This window comes from Canis aureus, chromosome 35 (genome assembly GCF_053574225.1).
Source record: "Canis aureus isolate CA01 chromosome 35, VMU_Caureus_v.1.0, whole genome shotgun sequence".
In the NCBI taxonomy this organism is placed as follows: Eukaryota; Metazoa; Chordata; class Mammalia; order Carnivora; family Canidae; genus Canis; species Canis aureus.
In genome coordinates this window covers 512,363-529,723 of record NC_135645.1, presented here as the reverse complement: position 1 = coordinate 529,723, position 17,361 = coordinate 512,363, and the positions used below count along the sequence as shown (strand labels likewise).

The following is a 17,361-nucleotide window of genomic DNA, read 5'->3' as shown; positions in this document are numbered from 1 at the left end:
AGCGAGCTTCAGGGCGCCCGGTCCCCGGTCCCCGGTCCCCGCTCCAGGCTGTGCAGCTGCTTCTGCACACACCCTGCGGCCTGCTGATTTCCTGTCCCCTTGGCGAGCTGCCCTGGGCCCCGGCCGGCGCCGGAGGATCCCCAGCCCAAGCCCCAGCCGCATCCCCGGCGTCCCTGTCCCCGTCGAGTTGTCCCCTGCTCGGGAGGCCCTGCCACGGGGGCGCCGTGCACGGTGCTGAGGCCGCAGAGGTGGTGGCGGGGAGCACATCGCCCTCCCCTCCCCCCTCCCGCCCCTCCTCCCCTCCCGGTGCCAGGCGGCCCAGATCCTTTCAGTAAAATGTCAGCGGCTTGCGGCCTGGACCCAAGGTGACCATTTGGAGGAAACACGGTCAGATGGACCAAGCCGCCAGAGGCCCTGGGAGTCCGTCACCGCAGGCTCTTGTGGCTGGAGGGGCTGCAGCCTCTCCCGGGCTCTGGAAGCTTCTGTTTGCCGAGGTTGTCATCTCCAGGCAGACGCCGGAGCTCGGCTCCTCGCAGGCCGCTCACGGCGGAGTTCAGACCACAGACCTGTCCTCCCCTGTCCTCCGCTGCGAGCGCTCCCCCTCCCCTTCCTGATGCGTGATGCAGAGCCTCCCCAGTCCCCGTGGAGCCAGGCTGGGAACCGGGGTGGATCTCCGGGCCCCCCGCCGCCTTCCCCTCCACCGCCCACTTCCCTGCCCCGGATCAGGAGGGTGGGGAGGACCCAGGGAGGCTCAGGCACGGCCCTTCCAGGTCCGAGGCCTCTGGGGGGAAGGGGGGTGTTGACGATGGGGGTGCTGTCCTGCCCTCGTCCCCACGAAGGCCCGGCCCGCCGTCTCTCCCCCTCCCTGCAGTGCCCAGCCCGCTCCGCCCCTGCAGAGCCCAGCCCCAGCCCGGGAGCTTCGGGAGGGCAGGAGGACAGGGTGGTCAGCGCTCGGACCACGTCCCCACAGGGAGGCTTCTGGATCTGTCTTCCCTTCTCCAGATGGAAGCGTCTGGACAGAGGACTGGAAGGGTCCACAGACCTGGGTCAGATTCTAGGTCTGCCTTGAGGGAAATTGGACTTGAGACCTTCCCTCCAGGCAGCCGGGTTCCAAGCGACCGCTGCCGCCTGCCCTGGGCTCCTTCACGCCTGCAGCCCCCGCCCGGCCTTGGGGCCTCGATGAAGGAGGCTCCGTCTAGCAGGGGCTGGTTTTATTTCAGCCTGAGCTCGGCTTCCCGCCTCTCAGCAGGTCGCTGCCCACAGGTGCTTCCCTCCTCCTCCCCCTCCTCTCCTCCCCTCTCCTCCCATCCCCTCCTCTCCTCTCCTCTCCAAGGTCACAAACTCAAGGTGTTAGAAAGTTCCACCCGGATCGTTGCCACCCCAAAAAGTGGGATGGCAGGTGCCTAGGTTTACTGGTCCGCAGTCCTCAGCCGCCCACTAACTGGTGGCAGGACCCCGGGCGACTGCAGAGCCTCTCTGTGCACCTGTGTCCCCAGCGGCGATGCGACACGGGAGGTGGGCACGCGGCCTGCTGCCCCCCGAGCCCTGTGCCCGCCTGAGCCACAGTCACCCTGCGGGTGCCACGTGCTGAGAAGACCCGAGGCTTGGTGAAGGCCTGGGTCCCCGTACGGCTGTGCCGCGACGCAGACCCCGACCCTCAGAACCTGTGCATCCCTGCGCTGGGCTCCGAGCAAACGGCTTCCCCGTCCCCGGGCTGGTCGTCAAGACCCGGGAGCGCGGGGCCGGCGAACTCTTACCCACGCCAGCGAGGCTAAACCTGCTCTCTCTCCCCTTCCCAGGCACACATTCTGGCAGTTTCGCCACGAGAACCCCGGGACCCGGGTCGGGGGCCCGCCCCCCGAGGGGCTCCCCGGCTTCAACAGCGGAGTGATGCTGCTGGACCTGGAGGCCATGCGCCGGTCCCTGCTCTACGGCCGCCTGCTGGAGCCGGCGCAGGTGCAGCGGCTGGCGGACAAGTACCACTTCCGCGGCCACCTCGGGGACCAGGACTTCTTCACCATGATCGGCATGGAGCACCCCGAGCTCTTCCACGTGCTGGACTGCACCTGGAACCGGCAGCTGTGCACCTGGTGGAGGGACCACGGCTACAGTGACGTCTTCGAGGCTTACTTCCGCTGCGAGGGCCACGTCAAGATCTACCACGGGAACTGCAACACCCCCATCCCGGACGCCTAGGAGCCTCTGCGGCTGCGGGCTGCGGGCCGCGGGGCAGCGTCTGGGCCTTAGGGGCGTCGTCTGTCCCAGCCCGAGGCCTGGCCGCGCTGCAGGTGCTCCCGGGGGCGCGGCGCCGCGAAGGGCGGACGCAGACCTCTGGGCGAGAGAGCAGGTGTTTAGAGACGAGAACGGACAGGACATGCCATTCCCTGCCCTCGGCCCCCAAATCTTGAAATCCTTTCAAGAGCCGGCCTTTCTCAGACCAAACATGAATTTATTTTAAATGGCCAAGCTTCCGTTTTGCCAGAGGGAACAAGCAGCACTGCTGTCGCTCCCAGGGAGCTCTGAGGTCCAGCGCCCCGTGGATGCCAGCCCGCCCGGGAGGCTGCGTGCGTGCGCCCGAGATGCCCACACGGCGCGGCCCGGGTGGAAGGCGGCTGCCGGCTTGGGGTGCGGCGTGGGGGGCCAGCAGCGGCGCCCATGGAAGCCCGGGCTCGTTACCGCAGCTTCCCCAGCCTCCTGCTCCCAGCTTCCCCCCAGAACGTCACGATCCCTCCTTCCCCCCAGTCGGCCTCGGGGACCCCGGGGGCCCGGGAATCAGATCCACCCTCAAGGAGCAGAGCTCGGCCGCCCGCGGGGACACGCAGCAGAGTCGCGTGCACGGAAGACGCCCTCCATGAGCACCCCGCGGTTCACTCCAGGACTGACCAGCGTTCAGGCTCTTTACAAAGTCATCCCGTGACCCTCGTATCGCAGCGCATCAGACCCCGTACCTTAGAAGGAGGTAGGCTCCTCTCTGGGCGCGTCCCCTCGCAGGATGCAGACAGGAAGCCCCCGGCGGCCCATTAGGTCTAGTCGGGTTCTTGGGGGAAGAACTGTCGCTGGATTTCCATCTCCTTTTATTTCGGTTTCATTCACTTTTTTTTATTATTATTATTTCTCTTCACCGTGAGTGAGAATAGCTAATAAACAACCTTTGAGAACACAGTGACTATGTCGTCTGTTCTCGGGTCACAGTTTACTGCCACCCGGAGGGCCTGAGTCAAGAGTGTGGTCACCGTTCCTGAGAGCCCCCGGCCCGGCCCCGCGTCCCCGTGCCTGAGCGAGCCGAGCTCCCGGAGGGTGTCTGCGGGCCCTGGGGGAGCGTGGCTGGGACGGGGAGGACAGTGGTGTCCTGTCGCTTCATTCTTCATATGGGCCAGCCCCGCTGCTCCTGGAAGCAAATCCCACCCTCCCCTCCCCGTCTCACCGCCCTGCCCCGAACCCTCCGGTCACGTCAACTCCTGACGGACGGAGCACGTCTCCCACTGGACTCTGTTCTGACGGAATCGTTCTGTCCTCCTGGGTGCTTGATTCCCTATTTAGAGCCACTAGTCACTGAGTGCCTGCCGTGTGCGAGCATCGTCTTTGGGGATTTACGCACACCCTTGGTAATGCTCGTGAAAACCTCATGGGGGCAATTCAGAAATCCTACAGTTTATTGTAAGCGAACGCCAATAAAAAAAAAATATACAAAAAAAAAATTAAAACTAAAAAAAAAAACACAAAAAAATAAAGTTTATTGTAAGAAAACAACAAGAGATGTGGACAGAGTCATTATCACACCAGTTTTTTTTAAATAGAAGACACCAAAAATTAAATAAGTAAGTAAGTAAATAAATAAATAAATAAATAAATAAATAAAAAATAAAATAAAGTAAAATAAATAAAATAAATAAAATAAAATAAATAAATAAAAAATAAATAAATAAAATAAAATAAAATAAAATAAAATAAATAAAATAAAAAAGTAAAATAAAATAAACTGGGAACAACCTAAAATGTTGACTAGGGGAGTGGATAAATTATGCCACACCGATATAATAAAATAATCTAGGCATTAGAATCCTATTTTTCAAGAATATTTAATGCCTTGGGAAATGCTTACAATGTGCTGAGAATGCAAAACCTAGGATCTTATGTACAGAAGGTCGTAGGTGTGTGTGTGTCTATGTAAAAAGAGAGCCTGTTCCTCTATATTTAATCAGTTCAACTCCTAGAAAACTGTGTGTTTTAAAGGCCACATTCAGAAAAGAAAACGGACGATTCTGTCGATGGGAAAAACATGGGTAATACGCGGGAGGGTTTTAGACGGGCAACAACCGAGGTGTGTTTCCTACACGGACCCTAATAATTCAGGCGTTTCTGTAGCTACGAGAGCCCTTTGTTGTTGCAGAGAAAAGACCGTGTACGTGTCGATGAAGATGGGCCGGAGCCAACCCCAGTCTCCTCGAGTCCCGTCCCCGTCCCCATCCCCACGGGGCCCCGTTCCGTTTGCCCGATGGAAACTCCCTGTGGAGCATCTGCCGGCCGGACGGAGCAGAGCCGAAGTCTGGGCCGGGGCTCGGAGAGCGCATGAGCTGTGCCTCGCAGCACCTGCCTCGACTAACCGACCCCACCTCCTGATGTGTCCAGGCCCGTCTGCACATGCGAGGCCCAGGGAGGGGTCGGCAGGCAAGCAGAAGCCCCTGAGCAAGCAGGGCCTGTGGTGGAGAGGACCTCGCACCCGAGACAGAGGCCTGCCCCTGAGTCCGTGTGCGCCCTCACCTGCCGGGCGATCTCGGACAGCCAAGGCCACCTCTTAACCCACGTCGACACTGGTGACGGGACGTGTCCAGCCCAGGAAGCGGAGGACACGCAGACGCAAGGGGGTTCTGAGGGTCACGGCTTAAAATACTCTTCCCACGTGGTGAATGGCAGCCACTGGGGGCACGTCCCTTAGCCCGGTGGGGGCCCCGACGCTTGCCCGCAGGCGGTCATGTTTGTCGGCCCCCACTCTGCAGGGGCCTGGGCTCGTCTGGGAGGTCAGGGCTCCTGGGATGCGCCCTCCCCGCTCCGGGCTCAGCCTCTGCATCTGCCAACACCAGGGTGCAGAGGACTGGAGCTGACCCCCCGGCACACGTGTGGGCACCACCCATCTGCGCTCACGCGTGCGTGTGGTCGGGACTCGACATCCAAGGCGCGACCTGCCGACTTTGGCTCATCATGCTCCAGCTTGAACTCGTGACCGTTCAAATGGAGATTTGCACACGGGGTAGGTGTGCGCCCTGCCCCACGTCCCAGCAGGCACAGTGAGGGATGCAGGGCCGCGGCCCCTCCGCCTGTGGGGCCCTGATGGCGAGGACAGCGGGGCCTTGTCTAGGCTCGGCTACGCCACCACCTCCCGAAGACCCTCCCCGGCGCTGCCGCGTAGTAGAGGACGCGTGCCCCCCACGGTCTCACCCTGCGGAGGACGGGGTCGGAGCCCCAGCTGGGGAGGCCCGCGGGACACGTGCACGGCTGGCCGGCCGCTCCCCGACGCGATTGCTGTCCTCGTGAGAACAGGGCACTTGGACGCACGGACACACCAGACGTGCACGTGCTCCGAGGAGGGCCCTGTGGCCACACAGTGAGGAGGGACCTCGGCAAGCCGGGGGGACGCTTCGGAGGAACCCAAACCTGCAGGGGCGCCTGGCTGGCTCCCTTGTTAGGCACCTGCCTTCGGCTCTGGTCGTGACCCCGGGGGCCTGGGATCGAGTCCCAGGGTGAGACCGTGGGGAGCCTGCTTCTCCCTCTGCCTCTGTGCCCCTCGCACGTGTGCTCTTGCTCTCAAATAAATAAATTGAATATTTTTTTTTCTTAAAAAGGAAGAAAGCAAACCTGTAGACCCCTTGACCTTTGACTTCCAGCCTCCAGAACCATGAGACAGTACCTTTCTGCTAAGTCCCCCTCCCCGCCCCACCCCCATCCCCCAGGGGTCGGGGGTATTGGGTACCGTGGTCCCAGCAAACTGACACACTTCCCCAGCCGGACGCTTCCGGACGGTCAATACACTGCGATTTCTGTCCACCTACCTGTTGGCCATCTGTACGTCTTTGGGAAAATTTCTATTCAGATCCTCTGCCCATTTTTTAATCAGATTGTTTATTACGTTGCATGAGTTCTTTACATACTTTGGATAGCAACCCCTTATCCTGATTTGCAAATATTTTTTCCCATTCCACAGAGGCCTTTTCATTTTGTTGATGATTTCCTTTGCCCATTGAAGCTTTTCGGTTTGTTGTCGTCCGGCCTGCTGATGTTCGCGTTTTTTGCCGGTTCCTCGGGTGTCATACCCAAAAACTCATTGCCGAGACCAGTTTCGAAGAGCCTCCCCCTGTGTTTTCCTCGGAGAGTTTTACCGTGTCAGGTCTTGGGTTTAGTCTGCACCGCATCAGGAGTTCGTGTTTGTGAGCCGTGTAGGATAGCGATCCGATTTCACTCCGCGCGGGGCCGCCCAGCGTCCCGGCACCCGTTACCGGAGACCCTGCCCTTTCCCCATTGAGTCCTCGTGGCTCCATCGCCAGTTGTTAGTTGACTATATACGCAGGGGCTTGTTTCTGGTCTCTCTGTTCTGCTCCACCGGTGTTTGTGTCTATTTTTATCCAGCCTCATACTGGTTTTTTAAGACATTTTTATTTTTTAGAGAGGGAGGGGGAGCGGGAGGGCCGTGGGAGAGGGAGAGAGAGAATCTCAAGCAAGCCCCTTGCCCAGCACAGAGCCCGACATGGGGCTGGATCTCAGGGCCCTCAGGTCATGACCTGAGTGGGAATCAACGGTGGGCAGCTTAGCCCCCAGGTGAGCCCCCAGGTGAGCCCCCAGGTGAGCCCCCAGGTGCCCAGGCGCCACACTGCTGTAGAGCTTCACTGTAGGGTCTGAAATCAGGCAGTGTGATGCCTCCAGCCTATTCTTTCTCAAGATTGCTTTAGCTGTTGGGGCTCTTTTGTGACTCTATACAAATCTGAAGATTGTGTTTTCTATTTCTGGGGGAAAAATGCCGCCGGAATTTTGAGAGGATTGCATTGTGTCCATAGATGGCTTCAAGCACTATGGACATTTTAGCCGCGTCGATTCTTTTGATCCATAAACACAAGAGATCTTTCTATTTGTTCGCGTCCTCAATTTCTTTCACCAGGGTCTTGTAGTTTTCAGGTACAGATCTTTCACCTCCTTGGTTAAATGTATTCCTAAGGATTTTATTGTTTTTGATGCTATTGTGAGTGGGGTTGTTTTCTTTCTTTTTTCCAGAGTTTCGTTGCTAGCGTACAGAAGTGTGCTATATGTTGATTTTGGAATCTGCCATTTTGCTGAATTAGTTGATTAGGTCTGACACTTTTTTGGTGGAGTCTTTAGGATTTTCTATATTAAAGATCCTATCGCCCGCAAACGCAGACGGTTTTAGGTCTGCCTGTCTGATTGGGAGGTCTTTATAAGTATTAGTATTAAGACAGACTGTGTGGTTTGGTTCTGTGCTTCTTGCCGGCCAGCTTAAAAAGCAAAACATGGAACATTATATAAAAGGTGTGAACATATTTCCTTAGGAGAGATGGTACTTTTGTTGGCACCAAATTTAAAAATTATTTTTTTTTAAGATTTCATCCATTTATTCACATGAGACAGAGAGAGAGAGAGGCAGAGACACAGGCAGAGGGAGAAGCAGGCTCCATGCAGGGAGACCGACGTGGGACTCGATCCCACAACCCGGGGTCACACCCTGGGCTGCAGGCGGCACTAACCGCTGAGCCACCTGGGCTGCACAAGTATAATATTTCATTGTGGTTTCTTTTTCTTCTCTTCTTCCTTTTTTCCAGCCAGTGGCAACTTAAGGCCGGGTCAGACGCCGTGCACCCTGCAGGGCTCCAGGGGCGAGTGTGCAGCAGGGCACAGCAGGATCACACCCCGGGCCGAAGGCGATGCTAAACCACTGGGCCACTGGGGCTGCCCTAAAAATTATTTTTCACCTAAGACTTCCATAAGGAAAATAGGGGCGTATAATAGACTAATTTCTCAGCAAAAATTTCGTAGCAAATGCACAAAATCAATTCTGGTTATTTCTTACAGTGACTGTGAACAAAATAATCCAGAACAAAACATTAAAGCATAGGGGATCCCTGGGTGGCTCAGCAGTTTGGCGCCTGCCTTTGGCCCGGGGGCCTGATCCTGGAGACCTGGGATCGAGTCCCACATCAGGCTCCCTGCATGGAGCCTGCTTCTCCCTCTGCCTGTGTCTCTGTCTCTGTCTCTCTCTCTCTCTATGTCTATCATGAATAAATAAAAAATAAAATAAAAATCTTTACAAAACATTAAAGCATAGACCAGTGAAGAGGATGCCGCAGGAGCTGAGTTCCTGTGACCCGAGCAGGAGAAGCCAGAAGTCTAAGATTTCATCGGTGGTCCCTGGGAGAGGAAGCATTTCCTGTGTGCAGGGAGGCAGAAGCCATTTTCAGCGGTTAACGTACAAGGAGGCAAGGAAGTGGACGTGGCCAAATCCGCATTCAGTTAGGTTGGTGAGGGTGTGGTAAAAAGCTTCTAGCGACTTTCTATTTCCTGTGATTTTGTCCTTCCTGGCACACAGGAAGAACATTTCCTATTTCCACGGAGATAGGAGGGGGCTATCTGTTCTCCTGCTGCCCCAAGTGGAGGAGGTCTTGGGTTGAGAAGAGGGAGCCACAAGGTTAAAGCAGCCTGCCTGGCTGGGGCCCTGCTTGGAAGACAGTTGCTCTAGAAAGTCACATTGACCTGTAGTGGACTTTGCCTGAATGAGGAAAAATAAACCAAGTCTTTGTTGTGTTAGATTTGGGGCTGTTTGTTATAGCAGCACAACCTAGACTATCCTAACTAATACAAGAAGGGTGAGGCAAGAGGGATGGAAGAGGCAGCAGGGTGAAGAGAGTCTATTTTTAAGTGTAGGAAGGACCTAAACATACTCACAGGCCGAGGAGGGTGGCTCTTAAGAGGCGGAGAAGTTGGAGCTACAGGAAAGCGAGGACCTGCCTGGTCGTTCAGATCTGACACAGGGCAGTGGGGGCAGTGGGGGTGTGATTTCCAGCAAGAGGGGAAGGTTTCCTGGTTCTGGTCCAAGATGGTGACTTACGAGGCTCCTGAAGTCACCTTCTGCCGTGGACACGTCGAATCGGCAGCTACGCATGGAGCAATTCTTTATGAAAGAAATCTAGAAACCAGCTGAGCAACTCCTATGTACTGGATGCGCAAGAACATATCTACATCAAAATGGGTAGAAAAGGCTGAGAAACATTCTCACCATAAATCCCACCCCCAGGGGAATCCCTGGGTGGCTCAGGGGTTTAGCACTTGCCTTCGGCCTAGTGCGTGATCCTGGGGTCCCGGGATCGAGTCCCGCATCGGGCTCCTGCATGGAGCCTGCTTCTCCCTCTGCCTCTCTCTCTCTCTCTCTCTCTCTCTCTCTCTATCATGAACAAATAAATAAATCTTTTTTTTAAAAAAAAACTATCTTCTAAAAAAATAAATAAATAAAAAATAAATCCCACCCCCAGCGCAATGAGAGGAAGGGCTACCTTGGGACACGAAGAGAGACACTTCTTCCTCGGGCACAGGAAGAAGGAAAAACATAAGCCACCAGAGAGAATTGGAAGGAAGGAGCGGGGGAGCTAATGGTTTTTGTCTGGTTGTCTTGATTTCCTCAATGACTATAGGAGGGAGGATGCCTTGGCAAGAGACGGGAGAAGTAGTAGGGTAGGGTTTTGAGACAAAGGGGACAGGTTTGGGGAGCTCCCAAGGGGTGAATCATAGGGTTGGGAGGGAGTGGGAGGACCTGCTACAATGGTTTAGGATGATTTTGTAGAAAATCTGGTTTTTGGCAAATGGTGACCTTCCCCGGGAAATCTCTGTCTCCTCATAGCGGGGAAAGACGGTCCCTTGAGCTCCCCATCACGGCAGCTCTTGAAACAGAGTTCGTGGAGCCAATTGGTAGGGATATTGTGGAGGAGATTCCCGAACTGGATGGACTAAACAACCTCCGAGTTCTCTTCCAACCTTGAGATTCCGCGATTCTGCAACCGATTCACCAAATCAAATGACTTCCAGCCTCTGCAAATTCCAGTGGCCTGTCCTTCAGCTTCCCCAAGGGAATGGAATGAGAAGTGCTGTGCGCTCAGAATGGCACTCTCCCTCCCTCCCGGCCGCTTCTCCTAAGTGTCACATCATTACGGTGGAGCAGATGCACCATCCTGCGGACCGACAGGCCGGCACGGTGTGCACGAAGCAGGCATGATGCAACAGCTGGAGGTGGCATCTCGGTTTGACACGTACTCCTCTTGTTTGTTGGTGACTTTCTGAATTTTCTGTTCCTAAACTCAGCATTTCCCCTGCTGACTCTGTGTTACTCAAGTTTCGTTCTCTTTAGAGAGTCGTATTTACCTCCTGTATCTTGGAAGCAGATTTGCAAAGAAGGCAACAGGTGAGAGAGGCGAGGTCCTCACTGGCTCCAAGGGTCTGACGAATCTCCGACCGATGGTGGGCCCCTAGCTGAGCGCCGGTTACCCTATGAGTCCTGGGATAATATGGAAGAAACAAAGACTGTTCCAGGGTCAGGATGCTTGCTTCATATTGGGGTGGAGCTTTATGTTCCCAGCCTAGATCAAGGGGCGAGCTTTTGAGCAGGTTACCCCAAGGCTCGTTATATTGGTCACAAAACCACTATTTTGCACTTCTGTGCTAGTTCCGTTGACTCTCCCCAACTACTTCATCACCATGACAGCCCATTCCACCCACGGCCAGCAGCAGATTTATTTTCGGGAGAACTGGGAGACATTAGCTTGCCCGTAGAAGCCCCAGCCCGAATCTGGAGATGTTTGTCCCAGGAGGTCTCCAGTCTCCTAGTCTGCGTGTAGCATCTTGCAACATAAATCATCTGCCCAAAGAACTGAAGTACTTCCATACAGAGTGGGGCCTTATGCCACTCTTTGGCCTAAGAAATACTGCTTGGGCCCCCCTCAAGTCCGGGGTCAGTAGATTAGGGGATATCAAAACGGTACAAACCGTACGTGTCAGGGGAGAGGTACAGGGAAAATGTTCTAAGATCCAAGGGAGAGCAGATTATCACCCTGTTTACAGATAACAAGCTGACATTGAAAAACAGCTTCATAGCTCCTAATGATCAAGAACAAAAGGGCAAAAATGTTAATAAAAAATTCCAATCACTCCCTGCTTGCGTGGGGAGGCAGCAAAAGCCTATTTTCCCACCTAACGTGTTGGTTAAACTCCCTAAATGCCATGTTCCACCTGAAAACATCAGGATTAAAATGGGAATCTATTTATTGACACCATCCTCGGCTATTTCCAAGATGGGCATTAAATGGTTTCTTTCTTTTTTTTTTTTTTTTAAGTATAATTAAATGGTTTCGATTAAAAAGCAAGAATCCATATGACTCTTTAGCCAGGATGGAAGGAGGAGCTCGGCAGCCAAATGGAAAGATGAAAGGACTGTGCCCGGGTCCTAGCTGGAGCAGAGGCCTTGCAGCAGCGGGCAGCGGCTCTTACAATCTGCCAGACCCGCCCCCACCGCCCCGCATGCCGCGCGGCAAAGAGGTAGCTCAGTGGTCATCGCGCGGGTCATCGGACAGGTACCGCGGAGCAGCGGGTGGCCAGGGGCGTCGATGCGCATTCTGGAAGGTCCCGGGAGAAGACGGACTGTAGGAAAGGGACGGCTAAGCATCACTTGGGCCACAGGCGCCGGATGACGTGCGGCGAAAGTCCTAAGTGAAGATCCAAGTGTGGCCACAGGTAGGAAACCCGGCGGCCCCCGACGCGAAGCAAGGACAGGAGCCACAGCGGCTGGAGCGGGGCCTGCTGCCGGGTGCGGCGGCTGGGGCTGGCCGATGGCAATGGCCTCGATGCGCACGGGGGCGGGAAGGGGGCAGCGAGCCCGGCCGGGGCCAGTGCGGGTCTCTGGTGGCCACGTGCCCAGGGCCGAAGTGTACCCCCACCCCCGTTTACTGAAGGCACCTCTTCCTCCGCCGCCCTGGCTTCCTGCCCTGCCGGGCTGCCGCCTGCGCTCCGCCCTCCGTGGGCCCTCTCTCCTGTCTGGCCTCATTGTCCCCTCCCTCCCCCGTCCAGCGACAGTCCATCCAGGCAACGCCTACGGTCGTGCCCGGTGCCAGGGCTCACCGAGCCGGAGCCGTCCTGTCTTCTAGGAGCTGCAAGAGCGTGAGGCAGGACTTGGTTGGCCACCTCGCTGGCCGACAAATCCAGGTTACAGGGCGACAGGGGAGTGGTGGTTCTCACACGGGTTCCACCGAACCCCAGGGCACCAGGAAAGATTGGCGGAGTCTGGGAGGAGAGAGGGGAGGCTCTGCGGTGGGGCTTAGGCCGCGGGCCAGGGCGTCGTGATGGAGCTTGACGGAGCTGTTTTATATTCTTATGAGAATTCACTGGCAAAAAACTCAACTCGCTCAATTCTAAGCCATTTTGAAATTTTGCAAATCCCTCAGCACCTAAGCTTCTGTCAGGGAGCAAGCGTCAGGCCGTTGAGGGTCATTGCGTGGGGCTCCCCGCTGAGACTCGCTTTGCATCCGCTCGAGGCCTTCAGAGCACTTGATGGGTTCTGCAGAGAATTATTGATCCGTCAACCGCCTTCGAAGAGCCATGGAAGCCAGAGCCCCGCAGGCCTTCGTGGGTCACACTGTGTCCTCACGGCCCAGACGGCAGCCAGGCCGGGAGGAGGAGCCCTGTCACCCTGGAACAGGCCTGGGTCCAGTCTTTGGCCGCGGGTACCGACGGGGAGGGAGGCACGTCCCCTGAGATCCGGGCCCCCCTTCCCAGCTCAGGCCTGCACAGGGGTCAGAAGGGGCTCCCCCATCCCCACTGCCTCCTCCCGAGCCCTCTCAGACCCTTGCCCAGTGAACCTCGTACACCCAAACCCATCACGGTGTCTGCTTCCTAGGGGGCCTGAGCGCACACCGCACGCGTTTCTGCACCGGCTGCCCCTCTGGTCGCCCGTCGACAAGAGCCACCACGGCCCGGGCAGGAGGGCACTGCTGCGGCCACGGCTGGCATCCCCTGCCCCGCGGCTGCCAGAGCCTGCAGGTGTCACGTAGAGCCACACGGCACCTGGGGCAGGGGCCTGGCGGGTGCCATCGGACTCTGCTTGAAAGTCAGGGGCGCTGCCCCCACTGCCCCCGCTGTGAGTCGGTTGGAAGGCAATGCAAATTGCTGGAAAAGTCTTCCTGACGTTGCTCGGTCCACAAGATGCCTGACTCCCTCCTCCGGGGGGACGACCGGCATAGACCATTCTTTCATTTCTTCTTTCTTAAAAGGAGCGTTACCTGCGAGACCTCCCCTCCGACCGACCCAGGCTGCACCCAGGCTTTGCGCGGTGAGGGGTGGCTTGCCGGAGGCGGCCCACGTCTGGGGGAGGCGGGAGGTAATGAGACACAGGAGGCGAGTCCCCGGCAAGGCCCCCCAGCAGGCCGCGAGCCCCAGCATTCTCCTTGGCAATGAAACAGCACCTTTCCCTAAAGAGAGAAGAATCGCTGGGCTCACCCGTGGGCCAGTGGGCAGGCTGAGCCCGACTTCCTCGTGTGATCTTTTTGTTTGTTTGTTTTTTTAAGATTTTATTTATTTATTCATGAGAGAGAGAGAGAGAGAGGCCAAGACCCAGGCAGAGGGAGAAGCAGGCTCCATGCAGGGAGCCCCATGTGGGACTCGATCCCGGGTCTCCAGGATCACCCCCTGGGTCAGGCCCTGGGCGTGAAGCAGGCGCTAACCACTGAGCCACCGAGGGATTCCCCGTGGTGTGATCTTGACGTATCACTCAAACCCCCTGGTTTAGAACGGGGTGATGCTACTGACCTCAGGGGCCTCTTGGAGGATCAGATCACTCGATCTTTGCAGGATGCACTTTGTGAAGGACGACCGCGGGCGAAAGCTCAGTCCTAGGAGCTGTGGGTCCTAGATGCGGGCGCTAGGTGTACGCTGGGTTACCCCTCGGAAGGCACGCTGGCGTCCTAATCCCTCGAGCCTGCGTGTGTGACCTGACTTGGAAGGAGGACCTTTCAGCGGTCCTTCGTTCAGAGATCACGAGATCATCCCCGCTGAGGCGGGGGGCTGTGCAGCAACAGCCTGTGTCCTGCTCAAAGACAAACGGGGTCCTACCCCAGACCTCAGCCAGCCGCTGGGCGCTGGGCGTTGCTGCGAAGGGCGTAGGTGAACCACAGAGCGTCAGCGGGACCAGAAGGTCCTAACAGTGCGATCCTTCCTGCGGAGCCGCGGCACAAAAGGCCTCTTTGCTTTTGATGCTCCTGTCTTGGTAACTGGAAACACCGCATTTTGGGAGCAAAAAGAGTCGCAGAATGAATGAAACATCATATAACATCTTGTACGTGTGAAGAAAAAAGGGTCTGCCTTTGTCCATCCCCTCCCGTGGGTCCTGGGGCTCTATCCCTTTCCCATGGGTATGTGGGCTGCATCCCCTCCCCTGGATCTGGGGCTCCATTCCCTCCTATGGGTCCTGGGGCTCCATCCCCTCCCATGGGTCCATGGGCTCCATCCCCTCCCCTGGATCTGGGGCTGCATCCCCTCCCCTGGATCTGGGGCTGCATCCCCTCCCCTGGATCTGGGGCTCCATCCCCTCCCATGGGTCCATGGGCTCCATCCCCTCCCCTGGATCTGGGGCTCCATCCCCTCCCGTGGATCCAAGGGCTCCATCCCCTCCCCTGGATCTGGGAGCTCCATCCCCTCCCATGGGTCCAGGGGCTCCATCCCCTCCCCTGGATCTGGGGGCTCCATCCCCTCCTGTGGGTCCGGGGGCTCCATTCCCTCCTGTGGGTCCCGGGGCTCCATCCCCTCTTGTGGGTCCGGGGGCTCCAATCCCTCCCACTGCATGTAAAAGCCTTCCCCACAGACCTTTGCCCCAGGGGCCCTGCCTTCCGAGGCCCAGAGACAAGTTACTAACTCATCTGGGGGAAGTTACCGGAACCCTCCTGTGAGGAGCTGGTGACAATCAAAATAAAGTATTCCCAGCCTGCCAGGTTGGGTTCTGCTGCAAAAGATTAGAGCCCAGGAATGATGGCCTGGACACTTGGGCACCAGCACAAGGTCTCTCTGAATCGCCAGTGACCCCCGTGAGCGGTACAGCTTCCCTGGTGCTTCACATGCGGTCAGGAGCAAATAGAACCTGTCTGCCCGCCCGGGGCGTTCGCTGAGGTGCGCCGTGGGGCACGCGGACCTGCCAGGGGTCCAGACCCAGCCGTGCGTGTGCTCTTACACTAACAAACCCTCACACACCCATACGTGGACACAACCACACGTACCTGCCCATGAACCAAGGTGTTTGGGAACGCTCAGGAACCCAGCAGAAGGCCCTGGACTCAGTGGGTGCTCAACAGTTGCCCCATGGGAACCCTGAAAAGCAAACCAGCACACCCTGAGGTGGAAACCATATCCCCGAAAAAATAAGCCCCACCCTCCCCCGGAGGATCAACCAGGCTCCCCTCATTCATTGCTGTAATTAATATGTGGCACAGCTGCTGGACGGAGGGCTGAAGCTTGAGTTGCATGAATGCACAATTTCAAAAATGTCAACAAGCTCTGATGGCTGTTGTGATCAGAACACTTTGGTTAGGGGCACCCGGGTGGCTCAGGGGTTGAGCACCTGCCTTCGGCCCAGGGCGTGACTGGGATCGAGTCCCACATTGGGCTCCCTGCATGGAGCCTGCTTCTCCCTCTGCCTGGGTCTCTGCCTCTCTCTGTGTTTCTCATGAATAAATAAATAAAATCTTAAAAAAAAAAAAGAGTGCTTTGGCTAAATAGGCAGAGGCAGCAAGAAAGCTGATGAGCACAAAGCATGTCAGGTGCTCATTTACCGGGAAGCAATCACCCCTGCAGTCACACCTTTGGCTACCGTGCAGGCCAGCCCTGCTGTGACAAAGGGATGAGAAGTCCCTGCTCCTCCCCAGCTCCCCTAGCTGGTGGCCTCCTGCCTGCTGGCTTCCTCCCCATCCATCAGGGCAAGGCGCCCCTGGGGTCTCCCCTCTCCTGATACAGCCCTACTATGCCCTTCTCTCCTGCAGGTGAATTCTGCAGATACATACTGGAGTTCTGCTGGGGGGGGGGGGGGGCGGGGAGTGGTGCTGAGACCCCAAAAGCTAGGACTTGTAAACTGAGGCCTTCACCCTCAAGAAGCCCCCCATCAAGCTGGAGAGAGAGGCCAAACCTCCAGAAACTCAAATTCTTCTTGTGGGCTGAGGGCTGGCAAGACTCAGAAACAAGGGCTGAGTGAATGAACGTGGCATTGACCAAGGGCTAGGGGAGAGGTGGAGGTTATGTCTGCTGGAAAAGTAGGGAAGGATTGGCTCTGGTGGCCCCCGAGCCCGGTCTTGGAGGACGGGATAAATGTCAAAAGAGAAGCTTACGTGGGGGAAGAGAAGCAAAGGACACACACGGAAGGCTGGATGGTGTCCACATGAAGAAAGTCAACACCTGCCGGGGGTGCCGGGGGCCTGACCTGCGGATGGGGAAGGCAAGGACGTTCTCTGTTGAGGCCACAGGAGGAGGTGGGACGGATCACATAGAGCCTTGAACAGCAGGTGGAGAGGTTCGAGCCTTTTTCTGTGCGGCACCTGGGAGCCAAGAGAGTCTGTTTTATCCAAACCAACCCCAGCTAGTCTTTGGTCTGCCATTACCCCCAGGTAGCAAGGTCAACAGCAGCAGCATGGAGGTGCCAGGACGGGGAGAGAGGGACGGCTGGAGTACGGGGGGCCCAGGGGACAACCATGTCCCAGTATGTTGATACTAGATTCGCACCGTGAGCCAATGACTTTGGTCATCTGGATTATATGCCCTGGGGTCAGTGGGCCCCCAGTTGAGGTGCGGTTCTAAGTCCTCTGCTATTGTTCTCTGCCTTATAAAGACCCCCGGAGAACTTCAGATGAGGACTGCAGTTTTTGGATCTGGGTCAGACTGTACCAGGCACGGTTCACTGACCAACGCGGGGTCACCTTATATAAGAAAGTTAATGTGTTTCTGGAAAAAATCTTATTGAACATGACAGAGTAGAAATTCTATGAAGACCTACGGGAGAAATTTGTCTCAGATCTTAGACCCCAGAAGAGCTGATCCCCCCACAAGTGGTTTCTCCAGCATATGTCTATACCGTTAGTCTTGTAACCAACTCTATTTCCTTCCTCCAATTGGCTGCTAGGAAGCTCAGAGGCAAATTTCAGTCCACTCCTAACAAAGCATGCCCGGTTTTTCTCTCCTTTCCAGTTTCCTCACTTAAGTTTTTTAAAATCTTGTGCCAAATTTATGTTTTGTTGGCCTCCGAGAATCATATGAAACATGGAACACACCAAAAAAATGAAAATTGATTAA

General features: G+C 56.4%; 1 protein-coding gene across 7 annotated transcripts in view; it reads left to right on the top strand.

Moving 5' to 3' along the window:
• Positions 1-17,361, top strand: part of XXYLT1 (xyloside xylosyltransferase 1) — a 233,364-nt gene that overhangs the window by 128,871 nt on the left and 87,132 nt on the right. For 4 of the 7 annotated variants that reach the window (XM_077884069.1, XM_077884075.1, XM_077884074.1 and 1 more), the window contains one exon: positions 1,800-3,162. The exons of 2 other annotated variants lie outside the window; for them this stretch is intronic. In XM_077884069.1, the coding sequence (XP_077740195.1) occupies positions 1,800-2,196 (397 nt within the window). In that variant the 3' untranslated portion in view covers positions 2,197-3,162. Of the gene's footprint in view, positions 1-1,799; positions 3,163-17,361 lie in introns of those variants that run through there. One more of the 7 variants, XM_077884072.1, reaches the window with a different exon arrangement.